This window comes from Melospiza georgiana, chromosome Z (assembly GCF_028018845.1).
Source record: "Melospiza georgiana isolate bMelGeo1 chromosome Z, bMelGeo1.pri, whole genome shotgun sequence".
Lineage (NCBI taxonomy): Eukaryota > Metazoa > Chordata > Aves > Passeriformes > Passerellidae > Melospiza > Melospiza georgiana.
Window position 1 is genome coordinate 49,298,315 of NC_080465.1, and position 23,121 is coordinate 49,321,435.

At 39.4% G+C, this 23,121-nt stretch overlaps 2 protein-coding genes across 4 annotated transcripts in view; one reads left to right on the forward strand and one right to left on the reverse strand.

Annotated features, from left to right (window-relative positions):
- The window catches only part of PLPP1 (phospholipid phosphatase 1), a 61,534-nt gene extending 46,114 nt beyond the window's left edge, over positions 1-15,420 (forward strand). For both annotated transcript variants that reach the window (XM_058043424.1, XM_058043425.1), the window contains exons 4-6: positions 1,044-1,101; positions 12,752-12,928; positions 14,972-15,420. In XM_058043424.1, the coding sequence (XP_057899407.1) occupies positions 1,044-1,101; positions 12,752-12,928; positions 14,972-15,097 (361 nt within the window). In that variant the 3' untranslated portion in view covers positions 15,098-15,420. The remainder of the gene's footprint in view (positions 1-1,043; positions 1,102-12,751; positions 12,929-14,971) is intronic.
- The window catches only part of MTREX (Mtr4 exosome RNA helicase), a 42,000-nt gene continuing 34,181 nt past the window's right edge, over positions 15,303-23,121 (reverse strand). Inside the window, exons 22-27 of one of the 2 annotated variants that reach the window (XM_058043423.1) lie at positions 22,324-22,487; positions 20,889-20,994; positions 19,634-19,690; positions 19,067-19,229; positions 15,848-15,952; positions 15,303-15,537 (exon numbers count right to left, since the gene is read on the reverse strand). In XM_058043423.1, coding sequence (XP_057899406.1) covers positions 15,485-15,537; positions 15,848-15,952; positions 19,067-19,229; positions 19,634-19,690; positions 20,889-20,994; positions 22,324-22,487 — 648 coding nt within the window. In that variant the 3' untranslated portion in view covers positions 15,303-15,484. Of the gene's footprint in view, positions 15,538-15,847; positions 15,953-16,871; positions 17,017-19,066; positions 19,230-19,633; positions 19,691-20,888; positions 20,995-22,323; positions 22,488-23,121 lie in introns of those variants that run through there. The other variant, XR_009115890.1, reaches the window with a different exon arrangement.

Genomic DNA, 23,121 nt, shown 5'->3' on the forward strand with positions numbered 1-23,121 from the left:
CTGCCTGGCAGAGGCACCAAAATAAGGGACCTGGTGGATATGGTAGAGGTCAGACTGCAGAGCTATGAAACTTTATTAATCTGGGCATGTTTTTGTATGCTGAGGGGGGAGTGCTCTGGTTGTGTAGTTAAATTGCACGGAAGGCTGGCTGAAACCTGGCTGGTGGCCTGTGAAGCAGTACTGTTAAAAGGCTCTGTACATAAAATGGAAAAAAGTAGCGCCAAGTACAGTTCTTTCATCTCCCTCCTTAAGACAAAATTGTCTTTACATTTTGCATTATTTTCTTGAAGAGGTGGGTGATGTTTATTTTACATCTGTGGCTCCTCACAAAACCAGCTGTGCAGGAGAAGACCTGGCCAGGGGAATCCTGGATTGCCAGTGTCAGTTGTCAAGCCTTTGGGAGCTGAAGGCAATGTTGACACTCTGAATGAGATCACCAAGTACGAATCACTTCTACAAATCAGATGAAGTGTCATCTTCTGCAGTTGACTGGCTAGCAAACTGCATTCCTGCCTTTCCCCTACCTTTCAATAGTAAATAATTAGGGTCTGTGTGAATCATACATTTCACAAAGGTGTACAAATATAATATAAACTACTAGATACTAGTTGTTAACTACTGCCTCTTGATGGTGACTAAATGCAAGTGATTGTTGTGGGGTGATTAATGTAATTTGTATTCATACATATACTGTGACTATAAGGACTTTTAAGAAGTAAATACATTTAAAGTATTCTGGCATTTGTCAAGATGAACTGTTAAAGGACACTTGTCTTTGAGGATGTGTTCCCTTGCTGTTCAAACTTCAGTCAAAAGTCTAGTACTTACTGCCTGATGTAGAGATCTGTTTAGCTCTGGATAAGGATAACTGCTGAAGTCTGTACTCTTGGTCAAAATCCATGTGATGTGCCTAGGGAGCCTCCTTGAAGAGTGGTATGGACATGTTTGCATTTTACCAGTTCACTTGTATAATATACATTAGTATCACTGCAGACTGAATATTCTAAAAGGAAACTGATGATGTCTGATCTTTTCTTTTCCAGACTATCATTCTATTCTGGCCATTCTTCATTCTCCATGTACTGTATGCTCTTCGTAGCAGTAAGTATGCTCTTTCCATCTAAGTGATAACAAAAGATCTGTTAGCTACCCAGTACTGAATATTTACTTGGCTGCTATGCATATGGCTTTTGTAGGATGTTTGTCTGGTACAGTTAAAGACTTTCAGTAGGAGTTGTAAGGGTGGTGATACTGGGACAAGAAGTAGAATGATGTTCAGTATGCCTAAGAATACTTAATATGGTACTTGGCTTGTGTGCCATGTCTAAAATGAGCCCAGTGACAAGTGTGTTTTGAAATGACGATGCTACTTTAAATGTAACTAAATTTAAGTATTATAAACCTTATAAAATTTGTAAGGCTTATAATACTTTTAAATTTATAAGCCTTATAAAAATCTATAATGAAACATATCTGATCTAATGAGATGTGCAAAGCCTATTTTAAAATAAAGCAAAGACCCTTAAACACAGATCAAGTATGTCTGGGCCCATAAACACAAAACAGCAGATCAAATTTAATTTTCAAATTCCTTTTTATTTTTCCGTATTTTTTAAGGACAGAGAGGCAAGAGTGAGGAAAGCAAGGGGACAGTAAATATTGGTGATAAGATCAATTCAGAAGTGCTTCATTTAGGGATGACTATATTTTCATTGAAATTGTTCTTGTGAACTAGGACAAATAATCTTCACTCTTAGGGAAGACTGATTTTGTTGTTCTCACGTTGCTAAGTGGTAACATAGAAAGCATTAACAACTTTATGGAATTTTGTTGTTAATGTAGTTGAAAATTAAACTCTAGTCCTGGACATAAGTTGCTAACATGTCCATATATGCATGATAACATATATGCATTCCATGATTTTTACAGACCTCAGATTAAATTTTCTTTTTTTGTCTTTGTTGCATTTTAATTTTTTCACTCTCTCAAGGCATTAGTGTAACATCCACTGTGAGTGAACCAATTGTTCAAACTAAACAAAACCCCTACAACTACACACAGAAGAGGTGGCTCTTCAATATGGTTTAGGTGGTTTTTAAGCTTTATTTTAAAATAAAGCTATTTCAGAAGCTTGATGTTCAGTTTTGATCTGTTATGCAGGTTTTTTTATGGCTAAACCTGTTCAGATTGTCTCCCCTGCTTACCAGTCTTATCTAATGTAAATACAAAGAGTTCATAAAAGTATTATATCCTGGGTTTGACTCAGATATGGTGGTATGACTTCCTGTTGGCTGTTAAAGTTTTTTTTGCTCATTATGACTGGTAATCTCCAAAATTTTATGGGTCCACTCATAATAGTGCCTCAAAGCCAAACCCACTCTTTCCATAGTACAGGGAAGCAATTACTGCTATACAGAGAGCACCCTAATACTGACTTGCCCCTTTGAGCTCAGTCAGACCCTTCTCATCCAACATCTTCTCACATGGTTTTGTTAAACAACTTGATGATGTGATACTTAAATCTCACAGAAGGACAAACCTGGAGATAAGAAAAACCTTGGTAGGTGTGTAGCAATGTGTATTGTTTATAATTCATACTGACTGGATTACAGTTGCCTGTCAGGGATCTGGAACTGTCTGAGCTTTTACCTCTGTCCCATGTAAGGCATGTTCTTCTGCAGCCTGGGTAAAGGGTGGTGGTGAGGAGAATTCTCAACTCATTAATTGAAGGTAATGGGTCACATTAGGTAATAAAACTCTCTAGATGCATACAAGACAGTAGAAGATGTCTTGAACAGCCTGGAGTTAAGACCTTGTTTAGTTAACCTACTGCGCTTGGAAAAAATTCAGCCTTTGGCAAGAAAGTAAAGAGTTCTTTATTTTGAAGTTACTAACTTCATGTGGCTTGCATAATGCTTTCTGGAGTGCCTGTGGCATACTCTTTTGAACCCATGCAAAGAGCTTGTCTGGAAAGTTCTTGAAGAGGAAATTATGAGCCTTAGCTGTCTTGGGGCTTTGTGTGTATGAGTTTGATTCTTGGCAACCTCCCACATGGGCAGGTGTCAAGTCAGTGCAAATCAAACCCTTCCTATGCAAGCTACCTCAAAATACCATGAATCCTATCCTTGTGTCTGTCCTGGTTCTGGCACTTGCTGTGCTCAGAGCTGTCCTTGTGTTCACTCAGTTCTGTAGTAACTGCAAAACATGGCTTTGCTTAGTAGCATCCTTAAACTACAGGGGTACAAATGCCTTTAACTCTTCTAAGATGACAGGAAGTGTTTCACTGGAAATGACTTTGTTTTCCATTAATTAGTCAATGAGTTTCCAGAGCCCTGTCTATTTCTGCAGCCATTTTTTGTCTTTGGCTGAGCCATATTGCCCAGTAAAAATAAGAGGCTTTGTGGAGATTAGATTTCTACTTCCTTCTGTCTGATAATAAGATTATTCGTTATTCATAAAAACTGTCATGAGGCCATGACATCTGAAGAAGGTTAATGGCTCCTGTGCAGCATGTTTTTGTCTTGCTGATTTACATAGCCTTAGTGCATACCAAGAAACCAAATCGAGTTCAGATGTCTTCAAAAGGACAGCTAGTGCCAGAGGGTGAAGAAAACACACACACACACACACACACACACACACACACACACACAGAGACACAGAGACACTCACACTCACACGCACAGACACTCACACTCACACACACACACTTGCCCATGTGGCAAGGCAGAGTGCTGCAGCTGGCTCCAAGCCAAACCTGCAGCACTCGATGCCTTGTTTGTTTTCTGAACTCTGATGCTGGCTTCATCTGTGCCCTGCACCCGTTCTGCAGCCATGGGCTGAGTCACCAGCAGGACAGGCTGTTAGCATGTGGCATTACTCAGAAGCTGTGTTAATGATAACCAGACGCTAGCATGCTGCTTTCTGGGGCAGCTGGAGGAGTCTGGTGTGTGTGGATGTGTGCTGCAGAAAGCATGCTCTTAAAAGGTAGCTGCTGAATGCAGTATGTGTCAGGTGAATCCATGACTGCAGAGAACCAGTCCTTGGAGGAGCAGCTGAGGGAGCTGGGGGTTCAGCCTGGGGAAAAGGAGGCTCAGGGGTGACCTTACAGCTCTCTACAGCTGCCTCAAAGGAGGTTGTAGCCAGGTGGGGTCCTAGGCAGCCAGCAGCAGGATGAGAGTACTTGGAAAAGATTGTCAACTATTAGACCGGGCTACCCCCGGGGGCGTGGTGGAATTGCCATCCCTGGAAGTAGTTAAGAGAAGTGTGGATGTGACACCTGGGGACATAAATGAGTGCTGGACTTGGCAGTGCTGAGTTAACAGTTGAACTCAAATGATCTCAAGGCTCTTTTCCAACCTAAACAATTCTGTGATTCAATGACATTTTTGACTTGGCAAGCATTTGGACTTCTTCAAGAGTCTGAATTATGGTAAAGGAGTATTCCTTTCTTCTTGCCAGGAGATTGCCAAAATTATTTGAGTCCTGACTGCATGGCTTTGCTGGTATCAGGAGAAAAAGCTGCAATTTTGAACATAATCCTATGCTGTGTGTCCCATCTCATAGCAGAGGCCACACATGGAAACACAACTCAGTGTATTAGTCATCAAAAACTCTACTTTAACTCTTTGTTGCATGGAAATGTTAAATAGTTTATATTATCCATCTGTTTAAACAAGCAGCAGTATACATCAAAGCACAGAGGTCATTGCACCCGTAAAAAAGCTGTTGTGTCAAGCTAGACAAATTTAAAGCTTGAGTTTTCAGCCCACTCCCAGGTTAAAGTTAAGTTTCTTATGTTTCCTAACATAGAATTAATGAAACCCCAGAAAAAAACCTGCTTGCAGTCTGTCAGTCTAGGAAGCTATGGTGGAGAATGTATTTTGAGACTCATTTGGCAGAGCTAGATGGGTTAGTTTGGGTCCAAGCAGAGCTGTTATCTCTGGGATAAGAACTTCTGCCAAGCAGAGCTGTTATCTCTGGGATCAGAGCTTCTGCCAACAGCAGCTTTGTGTGCAAGCTAGAGGGAGCTTGACTGCAGCAGTATGTGGGAATCCAGTGACCTAATAACAGATGATGGATCCCAAATTATCTGTGTTGTCCTCTCCTGATGCTGTTCCTTTTTTTCCACGATTAGAGAGAGGCATGACCTCTCCTGTTTCAAAACTATTGAATCCTGGTTTGGAAACGGGAGAGCAAGTATAGTGGAACGCCTCTTCTACCAGTGTCTGTGTGACCAAACTAGCACCTTGGCCCTAGAGGGGGGGATGCCGCAGGCAGTTTTTGCTTTGACTTTCCAAGTTACATATGTTTAAAAAGTTACTTTAAATTAAAATGCTAAATGCATGCTGCCATCAGTAGTGAGAACAGTTGGCAGAAATGGGCGTGGCCCTGAGGATTATGTTTCTGTAAGAGAATCAGTTTTGGCTGTAGCTGGCCTGGGCACTTCCCTGCCGGCACCTATCCCAGGATGAAGAACAGGGCTGCACAAACCCAGCCAAGAGGCACTGCTATTCTGGGGATGGCAACGTGTTTGTGCTGCTTAGACTTGGGACAGAAAGGGATGATGAATCTTGCACAATGTAACTTGAGTGGCTCTCCTACAAGTCATTGGGAACATTTTATGTATCCAAGGTCACATGGAATTACAGATGAGGAGGGTAACTGGTGTTTTAATGGCTGGGACTGAAAAAGGCTGCAGCCTTCTTTTGCAGAGAGATCATAGGAAAAACACAAGTGAAAACAGGCTTTAGGTTGCTTTTGTTACTCAATGCTCCCAAATGTGCCAGTCAACCTCTGCTCTCAAACTCTGATTTTGATTGTTTATGTTGGGATGGGAGGTTGAGTGAAACAGTACTTAAACAAGAGTCTTTAGCATAGTATTTTAGCTATGTCTGTTTGCACAGCACCCATTTCTTCACTTTTGCAAATGCTTTTGACTAGAGCCACAGAACTGTCTTTATTGTGTTCTTGCCCACATGAAAGTTGAGGACTAGTCCTCCAAAACTAATGAAAACACGTCTTACTGAAAATGCTTTGTTTGGCTGTAGCTGTGCATAGTATCAAGTACCTTACTTTCAGCAGATTAAACAATAACGGGTAACTGGTCATGCTGCAAGGCTCAAGTATGGAAGCACTCACGCTTCTACCTGTATGTGCTCCTGGTATTCTTGTAATATTGTTATTTAGACTTTTTATGGTAAGGAAACAAAACCTGATTTCTCTGTGGTTTGCTTGAAAGTTAGGGCCACTAGTAAAAATTCCAGTATTGTGAACTGGCTCCTCTAGGACTGAGCTGAAAGCAATACATTGCAGTGCTCTAGTTCTTCTAGTAAATGTTAAAGTACTAACTTCCAGTGGTTTTTTTCCTATCAGAAAAGAGGTAAATGTTGTATTCCAATTTACAACAAAATAAAATGTTACTGTTTATCCTGCTCTACAGTAAAAATTATGTCAATGTGAAATTATTTTGGCAATGTACAGCCAAATTGAGGCTGGAGGATTAAAACCCAAAAAAACCTCATTGCTCACTGGACAAGTAGTATTTGTTTAGAACAGATTTGATTACAGTGTTGATATTGAATTGAAAGCTGAGCTGTTACTAGTAACAGGAATTTATGCCCATTGCTTAGGAGGCAGCTTTTGCACATCAGTTGCCTTTGGCAGCAGAATGCAGCTATCTTAAAGAGCCCAGACTGGTACATATTCTGCCTTTTCTTGGTAGTTCAGCCATTTCCCCCCAGCTCAGCTCTCCCATAGATCAGTTCCCTGTAGGGCTGTTCAAACATTAGAGCTGACACAGGGAAGACAGATATGGTCAGAGTAATAGGGATATACCACCCCTTTGAACAGCAGCTCAGGCATACCACCACGCTGAAGGCACTGCAGACCTGTATCTTTTTCCCTCACTGGAAGGGGAAGAACTAATTCTGAACTGTTGCTTCTTTCTTTATTTTCTGCCCAATTAAAATAAAACAAAATACATATAATAATGCAGATTGGGCAGGGTCATAAATATGAGTGACTCATGAATTCTTCTGTGGCTCTGTATTCCTTTTAGAATACAGTTTTCTGTTTGGATGTGAGCCTGCTGTGGTTAAAAGTAGATGGGAGAGACATTATCCATATTTCTGGTTTGCAGAAATATGTCTTGTTGGCTGATGCCTATAGCTCTGTGTTTATTCATAGATACAGTGCTTCCAGGTACAAAACAAAGTGTTGCACTTTAATTTGTAATATTTGCATAAGTGTAAGATTGTATATGACACACATATTGTGGTTCTTTTGTGCTCAGAACTGCAATTTTTAAACTGTTTACTGGATTTCTTATATTTCCTTGAATTCCAGAGTTTGTACTAGCTTAAATATGATTAATAATTCTTATACAAAACTATTTGAGTAACAGCATTTATACAAACTAGCTTTTATATGAAGGCATCTCTCAAGTTTCCCATAACAAGCAGAAAGGCAAGAGCTATTCTGCAAACATTTATAGATGTAGGAGAAAGCTTTGAAAATCTCTGAAGGGAGCCTTTCTCTCTGCTGTTTCTCTCCTTAAGTCTGAGCAGGGAAGAGGTGTCTGGATTGCTGAACAGGACTATAACAGGGATGGCAGATCACTTACCTGTATCACATATCCCTGTGTATCTGTCTAAATGTTTGGTTTCAGTTGCTTTATAACATTATGCAGGAATCTATCCTGAATGTCTCAGCTTGTCTTTTCTCTTGGAGGATCATATTTTAATATGGGCTGTTATCAAAGATGCTCAGATGCAAACTGTCTGGTGCAAGTGTGTTGTAGTGTGACTACTGCACTGCCCTCTCCTCCACGAAAGGCTACAGTGTGCATTTACTGATGGAGTTGGAGAGTGAATAGTTACTCTGGCACTCTGTGCATCTTCCCAGCTTCCTAATGGAAGACTTTGCAGTCTTAGGCAAGGGGGTATTGTCTCCTGTAAGGATGTCCTTAGGATATATATAAAAATGAAATTTTCCTATTTTACAAATGTGCCTGGATTCTCAGCTGTTAGTGCCTAATCCCAGGCCTTCTGAAAAATTTTGCCCCATCTTTTCATATTAGTGCAAAGGCTGTTTTTGCGAAGGCTTCAAAACACTGGTGCTTCCTGTGCTTTCGCTTCCTTCCACCCCTGCCTCATTAACAAAACCACCTATACACAGTAGCTCCATATCTACTCCCTCCACCTCTGAAGTCCCAAAGCAAACCATATACTTGTGGACTTGAGTGTGCTTAAGCATTCCTAAATCAGAGCTTCTTGGTTTGGGAAGAATCCCTATGGTTTGTGGCTCTTGGGACTGTTTGGGTCAGCAGACCTGCTTTGAAGTATGAGCTTTCCTAACAGTAGCCAGTAATGGATCCAAATAGTGACTGCAACCACAGGAGTATTTTGTGCCTCCTGGACAGTAATGCCATAGGGCTCTTCTGTACTGCTCAGGCAGATACCATAAACCAAAGACAGACATGACTAATAGTAAATGTTAAGCTAAGTAAAGTACATTCCATTTACTTGCTCACTTCTAAACTTCTATCAACTACAAAGATCTCTCAAAGTAGGGATTTATTTCATGAGAACTGATTTTCTCCAGCTTTGTTTTGTCTCCAGAGTCTTACTTGCACTTGGACAAACTGAGAAGTGTTTTCATTTCTCTATGTCACAGGGGAGTTTTCTATCTTGGAAACTGTTCCCTCACTGTTCTGCTCTTAAGTTAATGATGCAGTGATTCCCTTATGGTTTGAGAGATGGAAATAAGAGTGAAAATAGGTAAATATCTAAAGGGAAGGTTTGCCTTGCTCCTGTTATTTAGGACAAGACCCCTATAGGAAATAAAATTACTGGGGTCTTTTGGTATCAGGAGAAAATCTATTTTTGAAAAGTATCAGAACAAATTAATTGGTACAAGTAGTACCATTACTTGGTGGGGGAACACCACCACAATCCCTCTCCTCTCCAGATTTCTTCCTTTTGACATCCATTCTTGAACAAGTGAAGGAGGATTTCCCATACCTTAACAGGCAAATTTATTTTGCAGTGCAGAATTTCTGTATAATTGGGTTTTGGAAAAAAATAGGAGAAGGTATTGAATGAAAATAACCAAGGAGTATTAGATATTGAAACTAAATATCTGAAATATGATCTTGGTTGGTGAACTGAATAGGTTTTGGTAGATTTAAAAGAATTTTGTGGCCTTAAACTGAAGAAGTATTATATTAGCTGTTAGGAAGCTTCCTTGTGAAGCCACATGGATACACCTCCCGAAGCCCATGTAGGAAACACAAGTCACTGTACTTCCAAATTAAGTAGGCATGTGTTTATGTAAATTAATACTGCTCTGCTGAAAGAGCAAATGCTCAAAAGCCATGCTAGAAATGTGGAGTAGCAAATAATTCTCCAGTTGCAGAGACCCTTCCATTCATGATTGTGGCTTCTTGCAAGAAGCCACAAAGTAGCTGTGAGTTTCTCTTCATTGCTTGTCTGTATTTTTAGAAATGAAGTACTAGACCATAGATTAAGAAGAAATTTCGTTCAGGACGTGTGTGGCAGAGGACATATTTTCATTATGGAGTAAACTAGTAGGGAAAAAAACCCTCAAGATTATTTAATCCCATTAAAAAGAAGTCTTGTGAAATCTCTTTGCACTTTTAAAAGGAATGAACGAAGCAAACACAAGAAGCAGCAGGATGGGGAAATGGAGAGCAATGGAGCATAGATAAAAGACAACTGGTGAAGGATCAGAATGCTCAGAACAGTGTGGAGGGAGGCTGGCATGGTCAAAATGCTGACAGGAGTGGGTCACTACCAGAGCAGTTTGGGATGCTTCTGCTGTGTTCATAGGCTCACAAATTTGTTCTCTGCAATATGAGAAATGCTGGTAGGAGGCATTTCATTAGTATTCCCAGATGAAATTTCCTAAAGTTCCTGTGGCTTCTATAGATCACAAGTTTTTCTTATATACTTACTCCTTTCTAGAAAAGAGGCTTGGGTGGAGAGACAGGGATTTGCTTCTGCTTTCTTTCTCTGAGGCTATTCTGTGACAAAGAGGAGCAAAGGAACCTGAAATGTATGCCATAAAGGAGGAGGTTCTGTCAATAGCATGAAGCCATTGCACTCTGTTAGTCAACAGGGTAAAAATAGTAGCAAGAGTTAATGCAGCATGGAGCTAGGACATCTCCATACTGTGCATTTAATTCTACATAAGGGCTAATACTATATAAAGGAAAATTTTGAATATTTCCAGTGTTAACCTTGATTTACATTTAATGAATCATCTGCAAAAGTTCCTCCTCTCCTTGGCTGCTGTATTTTCCTGCGTGGCCCTGATGCGTGTTGCAGCCAGACTTGTTGCTGTTGTTTTTCTAAGAGCAAGTCACAGTAGTGGGAAGAAGCTTGGCAGGGTAGCACAACTCAGAGCCTGTTAAAAGCAGTATCAGTTTGAAACTACCTGCTTAAAAATAACGTGGCAGCAGCTGGTTAATAAGCAATTATTTTCAACTTAACAAAAAAAAACCCCCCAAACCCAACTGTAACCAGAATGACAGCTATTTCTGAAATTAAACACAGCATTGACCAGTCAGCCTAAGACTGATCTGTGGTATCATTTCTCACCCTTCTCACAGCTAGTTTTAAAACACTGTGAATCTATTTGCTATAGAAGGTGCAAGAAGACCTTTGGCTGTTTCCTGTACAGATAGAGGAGCTGATGGTGTGAAGAATCACCCAGAATTTGTGAAGTCTGTAGCCAACCGCTTATGGTCTGCAGCTGACAGAACAGCTCCAGATCTTCATGATGGGAGATTACTCTAAAAGTACAGAAATCAAGCTTTCATGTAGATGTCAAATCCAAATTTCTTGTCTGATGCTTTCTCAAGCAGAAAGAATTTGCCTAAGGCCAAAGATTGCTTTATTGGTCATTCAGTGCACTGAGCTGGCATCCTTCCAAGCTGGCATTTGCATGCCTTGCCCCATTTTCTTCTTGTGTTCATAGGTAAACCTATTTTCTCACATATCTGCAAAAAGGTTGCATAACCCTTTTTTTTTCCTACTACAGCTATACACCCTTTGCAAACTTCCAAAAATGTTTATATGGAAAAAAACTTCATTGCAGCAAGGTATTTTAACTGCCTTCAGGAAAATTTAGTGGGAATAGGGAAAGAGTGAAGTACAGCCAGTATTAAATCATCAGCCAGCTCTTCAGGCTACCAGCATATGCTCCTGGGACCTTCCTCTGCTCCACCAGGCACTTTGTAGTGTTCTGGTCTACTGTTGGTAAATCCAGAAGTAGTATCACAGTAAGTCCATTAAAACACCTTTTGTTAAAAGAACTTGGTGTGACAGATAATTTCTGAAGTGGCTAAACTGTATTTTCCCTAGTGGTGAGTTTGAGGCCCACAGAAATATGCAGTGCCCACCAATTTGAAGGGGAAAAATTTATTTCAGTTTAGTCTTAGATGTAGCTTCTTTAGAGGCTGATTCTACCCTGACCTTGCTATTAAAGAAAACTGTTTATGGATAGGGTTGATGTTTTTGATGCTCCATTTATAGCTGAAAATGTCAGCATGCCAAAATTATGATGTAAGTTACTAAGAGAAACATTCCCCAAATGTTTAACTTTGGAAAGTATCACCTCTGCATCTACAGTGTCTTCTCTGTGCCTGTATTTACATGGTAAATGTACTGCTTCTCAAGGTTAGCCATGGCTTTTGAAGTTGGCAGTGGAGGGTTTTACCGTCAGGCACCGGTGCTGCCTTGGTGCCTGATGCTTGTGTGTTGGTTTCTACATTACTCAAGTCTGTCAGCTGAGGTTTTGTCCTTGGCCTGAAGTTTCTAAGTGTCTCTGTGAAGATATACTTGAAATGTTAAATATAACTTCCAAATGTATTGTTTTGTCAGTGAATGCAGTAACTGTGGTGCTTTCTTTGGTGATAGGATTAAGTTTCAGAATAAATTCAATTATGTTTACAGAATGTATTTGGAGAAACTAGAGAACTAGACAGATGTAGACAGACAGATCCTAGACAGACCACAGAAGAAACAGAGCTGGGGTCTTGGATTAGATTAGATAGGAAATAATACTGAAAAATTTAGATAATACATAAAAAACGCAGATATACACAACAAAAGCAGACCTGAAGGGAAGGAAAATACATGGGAACTTGAAATATCCACCAGAGTGTTAGTATGGTTAATAGGAAGCTGAAAAGGGTGAGGAACACAGCTCAGTGAAATATACCAGTGACAACTGAGAAATGCTATCATTACATCAAGTTAGTCCTGATACTTAGCTACAGCTGCAATGCTGTGCTAAAAGCTGGTAATACTAAAGGTGACTGGAATTGAGAATGAAGTTTAAAAACTTGTCAGCTCTATGAATAGTAAATATAAACTATTTTGTGTATAAGGCTTACATGTAGTTCATGCAGGAGTAAAATACTGGTTTGACTTCCACTGGATTCTTTTTAAGCCTTAGGTGGCTCTAGTATTACCAGGACCTTTATCCTCAAAATACTCATTTGTCATATTGGTACAAATGGAACAATATGATGGTGTTATATATAAATTAAAGTCCAAAACTATCAAACCCTGCCTTGGCAGCCTTAAAAGTACAACTATAGCACCTAGAACAGCTGTGAATGTTACTTCAGTAAAATTTCAATCAACTCTTTGAAAAGACCCAACACAATTTTACTGCATCTGTGCTTTCTGCATTTTGTAACTAATTTCTCTTTTTCTTTCAGCTTTATCTTCAGGCAAGAATGAAAGGAGACTGGGCAAGACTTGTACGTCCTACTTTACAGTTTGGTCTTATTGCTGCATCTATCTATGTGGGTCTGTCACGTGTTTCTGACTACAAGCATCACTGGAGTGATGTTTTAACAGGACTTATCCAGGGTGCAGTGGTAGCTGTGCTCATTGTAAGTAATTCCTGAGGGGGTGGGTGGGTGTGAATGCTGCTTTTATGAACAGCACCTTAGAATTGCAGGCTGTGTTCACAGGAAAGCAAACCTGTATTTCTAACGCTTCAGAAATTGCTGAAACAGGGAAACAACTCCTTGAACTGGTTGTAGCAGTAGTACTTTGGGGAGTGAGACAAATTGTAGTTTTAGCCATTGGACAACATGACATAGCCTCTGCTCAAGAGCTTTTCAAATAACTAAGATGGAAATGGTAACTGCAAACCAAGGCCTCTCTGTATAAATCAAGCGTTTTGCTTCTAGCCACATTTGAAATCCCAAGTACAATAGCAGAGAACATAATATAAAGTAAGTTTTATACAGTAAACAGGGGAAAAGGCCTTGAATGAGTACAGCACCAAAGTGTCTGCCTTTGCCACCTTACAGTGTTTTTTTCAGTCTGATGGGAAACTAAAGCCTTTCTGCACCATTTCTGTGTGCATTCCTAGTACTAAAAATGTGTTCACAACAAGGAACAAACATGTGAAGCTCAGCTGTACTGATGAGTATAAAGTTATCCCAGGAAACAGACACTTGCCTAAACTTGTCACAGCAGGCCCAGTTGTCTGAGTAACAGCAGTTGTACTGGGTATCACCAGAATGCAATGGCTAATTCATCCATAGATAATTTTGGATCAATGGGAATGAAATGAGGTCTTACTGACAGATTCAGTTATCAAGAACTGAGGCTCAGCTGGGAAGAACAACCTCCAAAATAAATGCTTTGTCAGCTTTCTCAGTCAGAAGGGCTCAAGACAAAGCTGTTTACTAGTTGCAATCAATAATCAAATCTTGGAGCAGCTCTGGGAAATCATACAGGCTGCATTAGCTGTTACTAAATGGCAACATGTTGGCATAATCCTACCCCTTTTTCTAAGAAACAGTACAGAGAGTAAGAAACATCAGAGAGGTGAGGACACTTTTATTAGGAAAACAAGTTTAGTCAAGGATGTTGGATGATTCAGAAGGTGCTTGGTAATACAAGAAAGAGTAGAAAGTAGCATTACAGAGAGTAGAGTTGAAAGGTCAGGAAATTATTTTTAAAAATATACACTAGCACCAACCACCACCCTCAGACTCTTATCTGAAAGAACTGATGAGTTCCTCTCCAAAACCAGCAAGCTGAGGTTAGAGCATAGCAGCACAGCAACTGCAAACAGATCATCACTAAATTGAACTGAGGGAATCTGGCATTAAGTGGAAGCTGAAACTCCCCTGGTCTGTGGCTAAAGCAGTGTGCTGGATCATCAGCCAGCTGCCAGTGTGGTGGGAGATTGTTTCTTCTGCCATGGACATTCAAGTGTTCTGCAGTTCTCGGGGTTGCAGTGGGAGGGGAAGACACAATACAGTAAGGGAAAGGATCATGTGAGGCTCTCACTTATTGCACTCCAGGTAGCACTGTGCCCAGCACATCTGCTATGGGACTTGGTGAATTGAGCACTGGAAGACAGCAAGCTGCAGAACTGGATCAACCACCTGTCTTGTAGTGAGGGAGATGTCTCCTAGCTGTGAAGAAGTGAGGTGGTATGTTTAAAAGACTGCAGGAAGGAACTACATAGGTAGAGCTGGCCTTACAAGTGCTGGGTCCAGCTAAAGCACCATGTCTCCTGTTCTTTTCCACCTAAATTACAGAAAAAAAAATTTAACTAAACTTGCATTGTGGGCCCTCCAAAAGCACATTTTGCTCCTTCATTTAGAGCTGTTCAAACCATGGCTGTTGTAATGAAGCAGTGCCTGGTAAGACAGTCAGTCAGCACAAGCCTTGAATTTGGCTTAAACCATCAGTGACTAAATGGTCAATGGCAAGGTGAAAAGCTATTGAAAGAACAGATGTCTGAATCTTGTACAAGACTTCCCTGCCATTTTTTAATGTTTTAAACTCATTAAGCTTTTTATTAGTTCCAATCATAGAATTTGCCTGCTGCAGAACCCTTGTTTCAAAGACTTGTGAGTGCAAGAATAATTTAACACTGATTAACGCTTAACACTAATTTGTTCACTTAGGTTGTCTATGTGTCAGACTTCTTCAAAGTGAGAGGATGTACATTTCAACCAAAAGAAGATTCCCATACAACCCTACATGAGACTCCAACAAATGGAAATCACTTTGGCAGCAATCATCAACCATGAAGAATGACCCATATCAACTATATTGCTCTGAATGAAAACAATTTCACAAGTCTAACTCTGTAATATAAGTAATTGCCTTTAAGGGACTGCTGCTGCTCTTGGATGCTCACTTTGCCTGTATATAGTAACATCTACCACAGTTATTGTACATCTAAACTTTAAATTTCTGTTGGTTCAAGCTCTTGCTTAAAAGAAAGCTATTATAATTGTAAATTTTTATTGAAAACTGTAACAAGTTATATTACATACACTGCTGTTTGTACATGCCTTGTTGAATCAACTGTGGTTTAAAACACCATTAAAAGGAATTACTTGATATGGAAGCCACATGTGACACTGATGAATTTGTTCCATCATGTCAGTTTAGTTTCTGGAAGACATTTGCTGTTACAGGTAAAGGCTTGCAGCAAACACAATATCTCTCTTGATTTTTGTAATCCCTATTAAGAAGAAAAAAAATATTAATATTGAAGAGTCTTAACTGTAACAACCACTTAAGTACAGTTATAAGCATGTTACAGGTTATTAAATGGAAGTCATTGTGCATCTATTTTTAGCCACCCTTTAAATCAAACTTTGTAATAAGGATGTTATCTGGAAATACAACAGCAATGGTGCTATTTAGCCACGATGTCAACATGAGAAGGTTTCAAAACTATTCACCTTCAGTCCTCACAATCTGTGCAGCCCCTTGCCCCATCACTTTTCCTTCTAAAATTGCTTAATGTACTGTGAAAGTGAAGTACATACCCTCTGCAAACTTATTTTCCAGTTCTGTGTTCCCAATGGCTTTTGCAGCCTGGCACATCTGCCGAAGCAGTTCTTCTAGCCGCCTCATGCAACGAATTATGCTACCTGTATGAAAGAGCAAGGGACAACGTTGTGCCTCATCATGTAACTGGTCCTGAATTGCTCTAAGTAATTGTTCCTTCTACAACCCTGTTCAATTTATCTAGAAGCCAAATGTCTTAAACTTAGTTTCTGTTTGCACAGTAAATTTCTTTGTGAGACATTTGCTTGAATCTGTTTCCAAATGCTTGTCCTTTCTACTGTCTTTACATTCTCTAACTAATATTTAATCACACTACTTTCTGGGCTGTTGAGTAATTCCTAGCCGACTTTTTCTTTCAATAACTTGTTAAGACTTCCTCAAAAAGCATAGACCAGTAGGAGATTCACAACTTAGCTGCTTCAAGAACTACCACAGGTTTATTTTGGGATTGTTTTTTATAAGCCTTAGTTCTTTTCTTGGCAAAGGCAGTAAAACAGTAAGTGATCTATCTTACCAATCCTGAGCTACTCAAGAGTCCATGGACCACTCTACCAAGCCATTGCATGGTTACAATGACACACATAAGCATCTTGCCACAGCTCCTACACTGCAACCAACACCCACTTGTGATTTATTATGCATTTATCTCCTTTTTGAACTTTCCTCACAGCTCAGCCCAAGTCACTGCTACAAATTTCACAAAACAACTCTAAATGCTTCTGCTCTTCTGGCCACAAGCAAACAGCATCCTGTTTGGTCATCTCCTCCAGCAGCATCTCCAACAGTCAAAATTACTGTAGGCAAAATAACTGTTAATGGGTAAATATGGGATGAAGGGCTTGAGAGCAGCCCTACTGAGAGGGACTTGGGGGTGCTGCTGGATGACAGGCTATATGACCCATCAATGTGCACCTGCAGCCCAGAAAGCCAATTATATCCAAAGCAGTGTGGCCAGCAGGGCAAGAGAGGTGATTCTGCCTCTCTGCTCTCGTGAGACCCCACCTGCAGTGCTGCATCCAGCTCTGGGGTCCCCAGCACAGGAAGGACATCAACCTGTTGGAGCGAGTCCAGAGGAGGGCCACCAGGATGATCAGAGATGGAACAGGTCTCCTTTGAGGACAGGCTGAGAGAGTTGGGGTTGTTCAGCCTAGAGAAGAGAAGGCTCCAGGGAGACCTTATTGTGACCTTTCAATACATGTAAACATTCAAGGTCATGTTGGATGGGGCTCTGAGCAACCAAATCTAGGGGAAGATCTGAGTCTCTGCTCACTGGAGGGGGTTTGGTTTCTACAACCTTTTTACTACCCCTTAAGATATAATATTTGGGGGGAAAAAAAAGACAGTATGAAAAGTGCATTGTTCATAGCTCCTGGGCAAGTGGGACATGATAAAGTTAATGCTTCTCTTCTAAAAAGCATTCACAGGGGCTCACTAGGCCATGACAGTTTCTACAGTGAGAACAGTTTGTGTAAGAGCAGCAGTTTGTAAAACCTGTTGCAATGACAGGAGATGGAAAAGCCCACCCATAGGCTACTGAGCACAGAGCACACAGCAACACAAGCGACCTGAGGGCAGCTGCCCCGAGCATGGCAGTGCTGCACTGGGGCAGCCCTGGCTCAGCTGTCAAAGATCCTGCTCGTCTCCATTTACAAGGCCAACCGCAACAGCCGTTCCAGGGAGTACTCGTTACAGGCAGCGTAGCTGGGCTTGCTGCACGCAGAGTTTTATGTTCAAGAAAACTGCAGTTTTAAAATGAATTATTGTTTATACTTCCATAAAGCAGGAGCTGGTCTGCAGTTAACAAATAAGACATTTAACTCTGTTTAGAGTTCCTCCCTAACGGCTTTTAAAAGCTGCTCTTATTTTTATTTCTTCCCACCACATATTTCAGCTTAAAGACAAGGTATTTTCATAAGCAAATCAATGCTACTCCACTTTGTGGCAAACACACTTGTTCTTGGAACACTTGGGCTTATTTTGTATTCTGATTTTCTTTTAAATCACTACAGTTACTTAACCAACAATCGATGCCTGAAGTGCTTCCCTTCATTTTGGATAGGGACAGAAAGCACAGAAAACCAGCCTACTGAAAGTTAAGGGAAGAATCATGCATTAACCCCTGTTAAAAGAGATGACCTCAAAACAGGCCACTAAGATCTCATTTTGAGGAAGCTGGCACTATTGAGTAGAACAAAGCTGACTGTCTTAGTACAAATATGGTAAATGGAAAACGTTACTGCCCAGTGTATTCTGAACATTAAAGTGTCAATGTAAAACATAAGCCAGCTGCTTCAATGTTCCACATACTTAGGGTGCTTCCATAGCAAATGGAAGGCTCAGATACTCATTGAAATAGGAGGAATCTGCTGACTGCAGAGCAAAGACTGCCAGGATTTGTACTGCTCAAAAGCAACTTTCTTCAGAAAATTCCTGGGTCTATGCATTGGATTACATGCATAAATTATGTGCATGAATTCCCTTGTTATAAGGGAATCTGCAAACCTTTGTGAAGAAGAAAACAGCATTTGAGGGAGGCAACAGTGACACTAACAACTTCAAAAAGGAAGACTCCTAAGAGTGGTGCATCCACCCTGCTCTTCACAACTTCCAACAGGCTGGTTTTTCATTCTGGCCTGACCTTTAGTGTTGACTGTTCTTGTTTGACAACCTCTAGGAACCAAATTAATCCACCTGACACGTTATATCTAGGCTTTGCAACTATCTCGATTGCACTTCTGTGCAAAACTATTCAAAAGAGAGACTTGGTTACCACTTTTCACTTCTGTCATCATTAAGTCAGCAGGAAGAACTGGTTATACCAAAGAAAAAAAAACTTAACTATAATGAGGACAAATGCAAGACCTGTACTTCCTGATGACAAGCATTTGGAACATGTTGTTTTTCCCTTTAACTAGAAAAAGTAAGCATTACCTTTTGTTGTAATGCTTAGAATTTCTGAGTTTTATAGAAAGTTTTTAGAATACAGAGATATCCCTTTAAAAAGGGAATCTAGATTCTAAATCATCATCAGCATGTAAGTATAAATTTAAATATATAGTAAAGAATTTTTCCCCACTTGATTTTAGCCATACAGATGCTTGAATACATCTGAGTTTATGATAAGGTTATTCAGTATTACCACTCCCTCTTGTGGAATTATCAACTCATACCTTCTAAAGAACAATTGATTAGCATACCTTCAAAGACATCTGTCATTTTGCAGATGTGAGCAAAGTTAGCTCCATTTGCCCATGTATACACAACATCCATTAGGTTGGGTCTGAAAGAATTCAAGTAATTTTCTTCATCAGTTTCCAGTTTTGCTTCTGCTGACACTTTGGCGATTCTTTTTGCACACTCCTTTAAAATAAAATATTTTGTATTTATATTATACTTAACCAGAGTAAAGAATTTAAGTAACAAAAAGACATGCACATTATTAGATACTGCATTACAGGATGAAGTTTTCTTTTTAGTGTGAAATTACTCATAATCAGAAAGTAAACCACTCTTTACATGAAGTCTGCCTACACTAAGAATCTACAAGCAGCAAGCAAGCTTATAAAACTTTTAGAGGCATGTTCTAAATTAGCATAAAGATTTCTTGCACACCATATAACGTATTATTAATTACACATTGCAAAATCACATGCAGTGCCAGCTGAATTCACTGATGGTGCAAAATTAGGTCTTCACACTTATTATACGTTACTTATGAGCTTTGCTCGTGTTAACATTAACCTTGAGCTCAGATTTCTAATTACCTGCATTTGCCGAAGTGGTCCTGCCAACTGTTCAGTCAGTTTTGGCATTTCACTGGACTGAAAAAGAAGATAATAAACAATCTCAAGTGCTCCCATACATTTGCTCTATATCAAATTAAATGTAAAAGCAGAAGTTCAATGCATGATACTGCCACTCTACATTATTCCAATAAATTCTCAAACATATTGAGTGCCAAATATTAAATTACTGAATTCCCTGAATGTTTGTTCCTCAAACTAGACCAGAAAACAAAATCTTTCTGTGCAGTATACCAACATTATGAAATGCGGCACCTGCTTTCTGGATACTTCCAAAATTCCCTCTATTTCGCTGTATCATAGTTTTCAACTTACAAATGAACTGCTATTAACTACTTCGACAATTACAAGCTTTAAGAATACAAAATGTTTTTAATGACTTAAGCATCAGTGGCAATATATAAAAATATGGCTTTTCAAAATACAGGATTATCTTTATGCCCTAACTGTTTAGACTCAAGTACTATTGTTGAGTGAATCCCAATATTCTAATTAACAATGGCTTACCTTGGTTTCCCTTCTAAAAACAAATTGAATGCATTAGCATCTGCTGCCACTGGTTTTTCCATATTTAGAATCAACCTGAGTGTTACATCTTGCTACCTACTTGCAAAAGTGTTTCATATGGAAGTTTATTTTTACTACTTTTCTGGGGTGATACTACCCTTTTATACATCTTGCAGGTGGAAAACAGTAACATCTGGTATTAAATGCCCATGCTTTTAAAAACATATGGTCTGATTTTAACAGCCTTCTGGGCATCAAGGTACTGCCATTTCAATCAACAGTCAAGGGTACTGACCATGTAACATAACACAGACATGTCTGAGGATTAAATATATGCTCATCCCAGAGTGCAGGGTGCAGTTATTGCTGAGCATCTTCCTGAGATGATCATTCTACATTTTCAGTTATATGGAGGGGTATGTGTGTATTAATAGCAGCACATGCTGACAATCTAATGATACTGCTTCATTGCAGGAGGAAGACTGCAATTTAACAAAACCTTTGGAGTGTCTCTTGAGGAAAGAGACTTTAGCATTGAAGCTGAAATGTTTTCGCCAAGTTCAACAGGAGTTCATGTCAAACATCTTAGAAAGCAATCAAAAATGTGCAATGGCTCATACTATTATGACCAATTTCTGCAATTGAATTAAAAACAGTATTGTTAGAAGACAGGAATGTCTAGAGTTCTTGAACTGAAGAAGTAACTCACATTCTCTTGAAACACGAAACAGCTGAGTAGTGCAGTTGCCTGCTCTGCAGACAAATCATTGAAGAGACCATTGAACATCATTTCCGTCAGGAGTAGTTCATCAGCACTAAAATAAAAAGAATGAAGCTTAGGGAAGGACTTACTGATATGTAATTTTTAAATGAAGAACTAATAATCTGTTTTCTGAAGCAACTGGATATGGATTAAAAAACCAGCATCTTAATTTTGCTGTTAGAACACAAAATACACATACACACAAACAAGTGTACTAGCCTCTTAAGGAGAATGCTAATGATTAAGAGACTGCAACAGTATTTTAAATAAACTAAAAGCACTTACTGGACTACAATAAAACTCTCCAGACAGATCATATGAGTTAGTATGAACAGCTGAGTTAGTCAGTTTCTCTCAGACAGAATATCAAGGGATCAGAAAGAACCAGGGAGTTAGGTAATTTCAGAAAAGGACTAAAACCAGTACTGTTGCTGCTTAGAAAAAATTCAATTGGATATTTCCAAAATACTGAAGAAAGGAACAAACTTGCTTCAATTTACTTGAGGAATAAAGACTTAATCATGAATTATAGAAGTAACTACATGATGCATATACAAACTGCAAACATACTTATTTGGATAAAACACCTCTATTTTTGGGGTAATCAAAAAAATGCATAGGATGGGAGAAAAACAACGTATGATTTTTTAAAAAGAGAGATGTGTAACTCAAACCGTTCCAGACAGTCAGGAAGTAGATAAAACTCAGATTCAGCTTCCCTACTTGGTATCAGATTTTGCAAGACAATTAGCTATCAAATAAACTTACCTGTAAGACAAGGAGTACAGCAGTCACTATGACTTTTAAAAATACAAAATCCTATCAAAATCTGAGTTACACTGTAAGATATTAAAGTCTGATTCATGATTTTTTTCACCTTTTCCAATATATATGTACCTGATAAATGTATTACAGTAAAATGCATCACTTCAGAGATTCCTATGGAAGCAATTTCGCTCTATTGCAAACCTGTCAGTGACTTGGTAACTGCTGACAATCATTGCTACACTCATTTCTGAGTGATTGTACCAACAATCCTGGTCCAATGTCAACCACAGAAATCAAGACCTTCCCCTCATGCAATGTACAAAATTACATGAAAACACATGCTATTACGCAAGTCAGGCACAAAAAGCCTATTGTTTTGCCATTTTCATGTCTACATTTTAATTTTAAAACCTATTGTATTTTGTCCTTAAGTTGCTACTTTACTTATGCTGCTTGAATCAGCATATTACATTTTTTACACAGAACAGAGTCTCTAAAGAATCCTTTTCTAATTTTCTCAAAACTTTAAAATATAAACATAATGTACTAATTTTAGCAAGGACAATAATGTGTATATACACGACAATGAACAGCTTGCACAGAAGCCAGTTACCTGCTGATTTCACAAGCAACCCGTCCTTTCATCTCAATAACATCTGAAGACGTGGCAAACCCCAGTCTTCTCAAAACACGCTTGCGGCATTTGAGTTCATCCATCTGCAGGACAGTTCTGGCTTTCTTCAATTCTCGCTTTGCTACTTTAATATCCATAGCAATCTGGGTGGGGGGCCAGGAGAAGAGGAATTACACCTTGCTGGTTTAAACAGATGCAACTGTTTTAAAGACATTGTTTAATTTACATAAATGCCTCGGAACAATGATATATGAACATACTACTTCACAAGTTGACTTGCCTAAGAATTCTAAGAGGAAGGTTTAAAACTGATTTTATAATAATAGTAAAAAAGTCAGCTCCATTTACCTACTGAAATCTCTGGTAAGCCTGGGAAGTTAAGCTATTTACCCACAGTGGGAAACAAACCAAATCAGTCCACACTAAATGACAAAAAATTCTCTGTTGAGAAGTGAGCACTCATCTTCTAAGACCTATACTAAGTCTCAGCTAACCAATTATTCAATGAAATGTAAGGCATTTTCTGCTATTAGAACTTCTCCAGTGGCTTGCAGTTCATCACAGTCACCATCTACATCCTTACAGCAGACACCTTCACAAAAAGCTGCTCGGTCAATCAGGTCTTATCACAGGCAACTCTGTGCTGCCCATTCCAGAACCACTTCACTTCTGTGAAGTGGCTCCTGGAGAACCTGTTTTCTCAAGCAGCAGAAAAATATGAGAGCTGGTTTTATGCATAACTGATTTCAGCCTAAGACAGTACAACTCTATACAAAA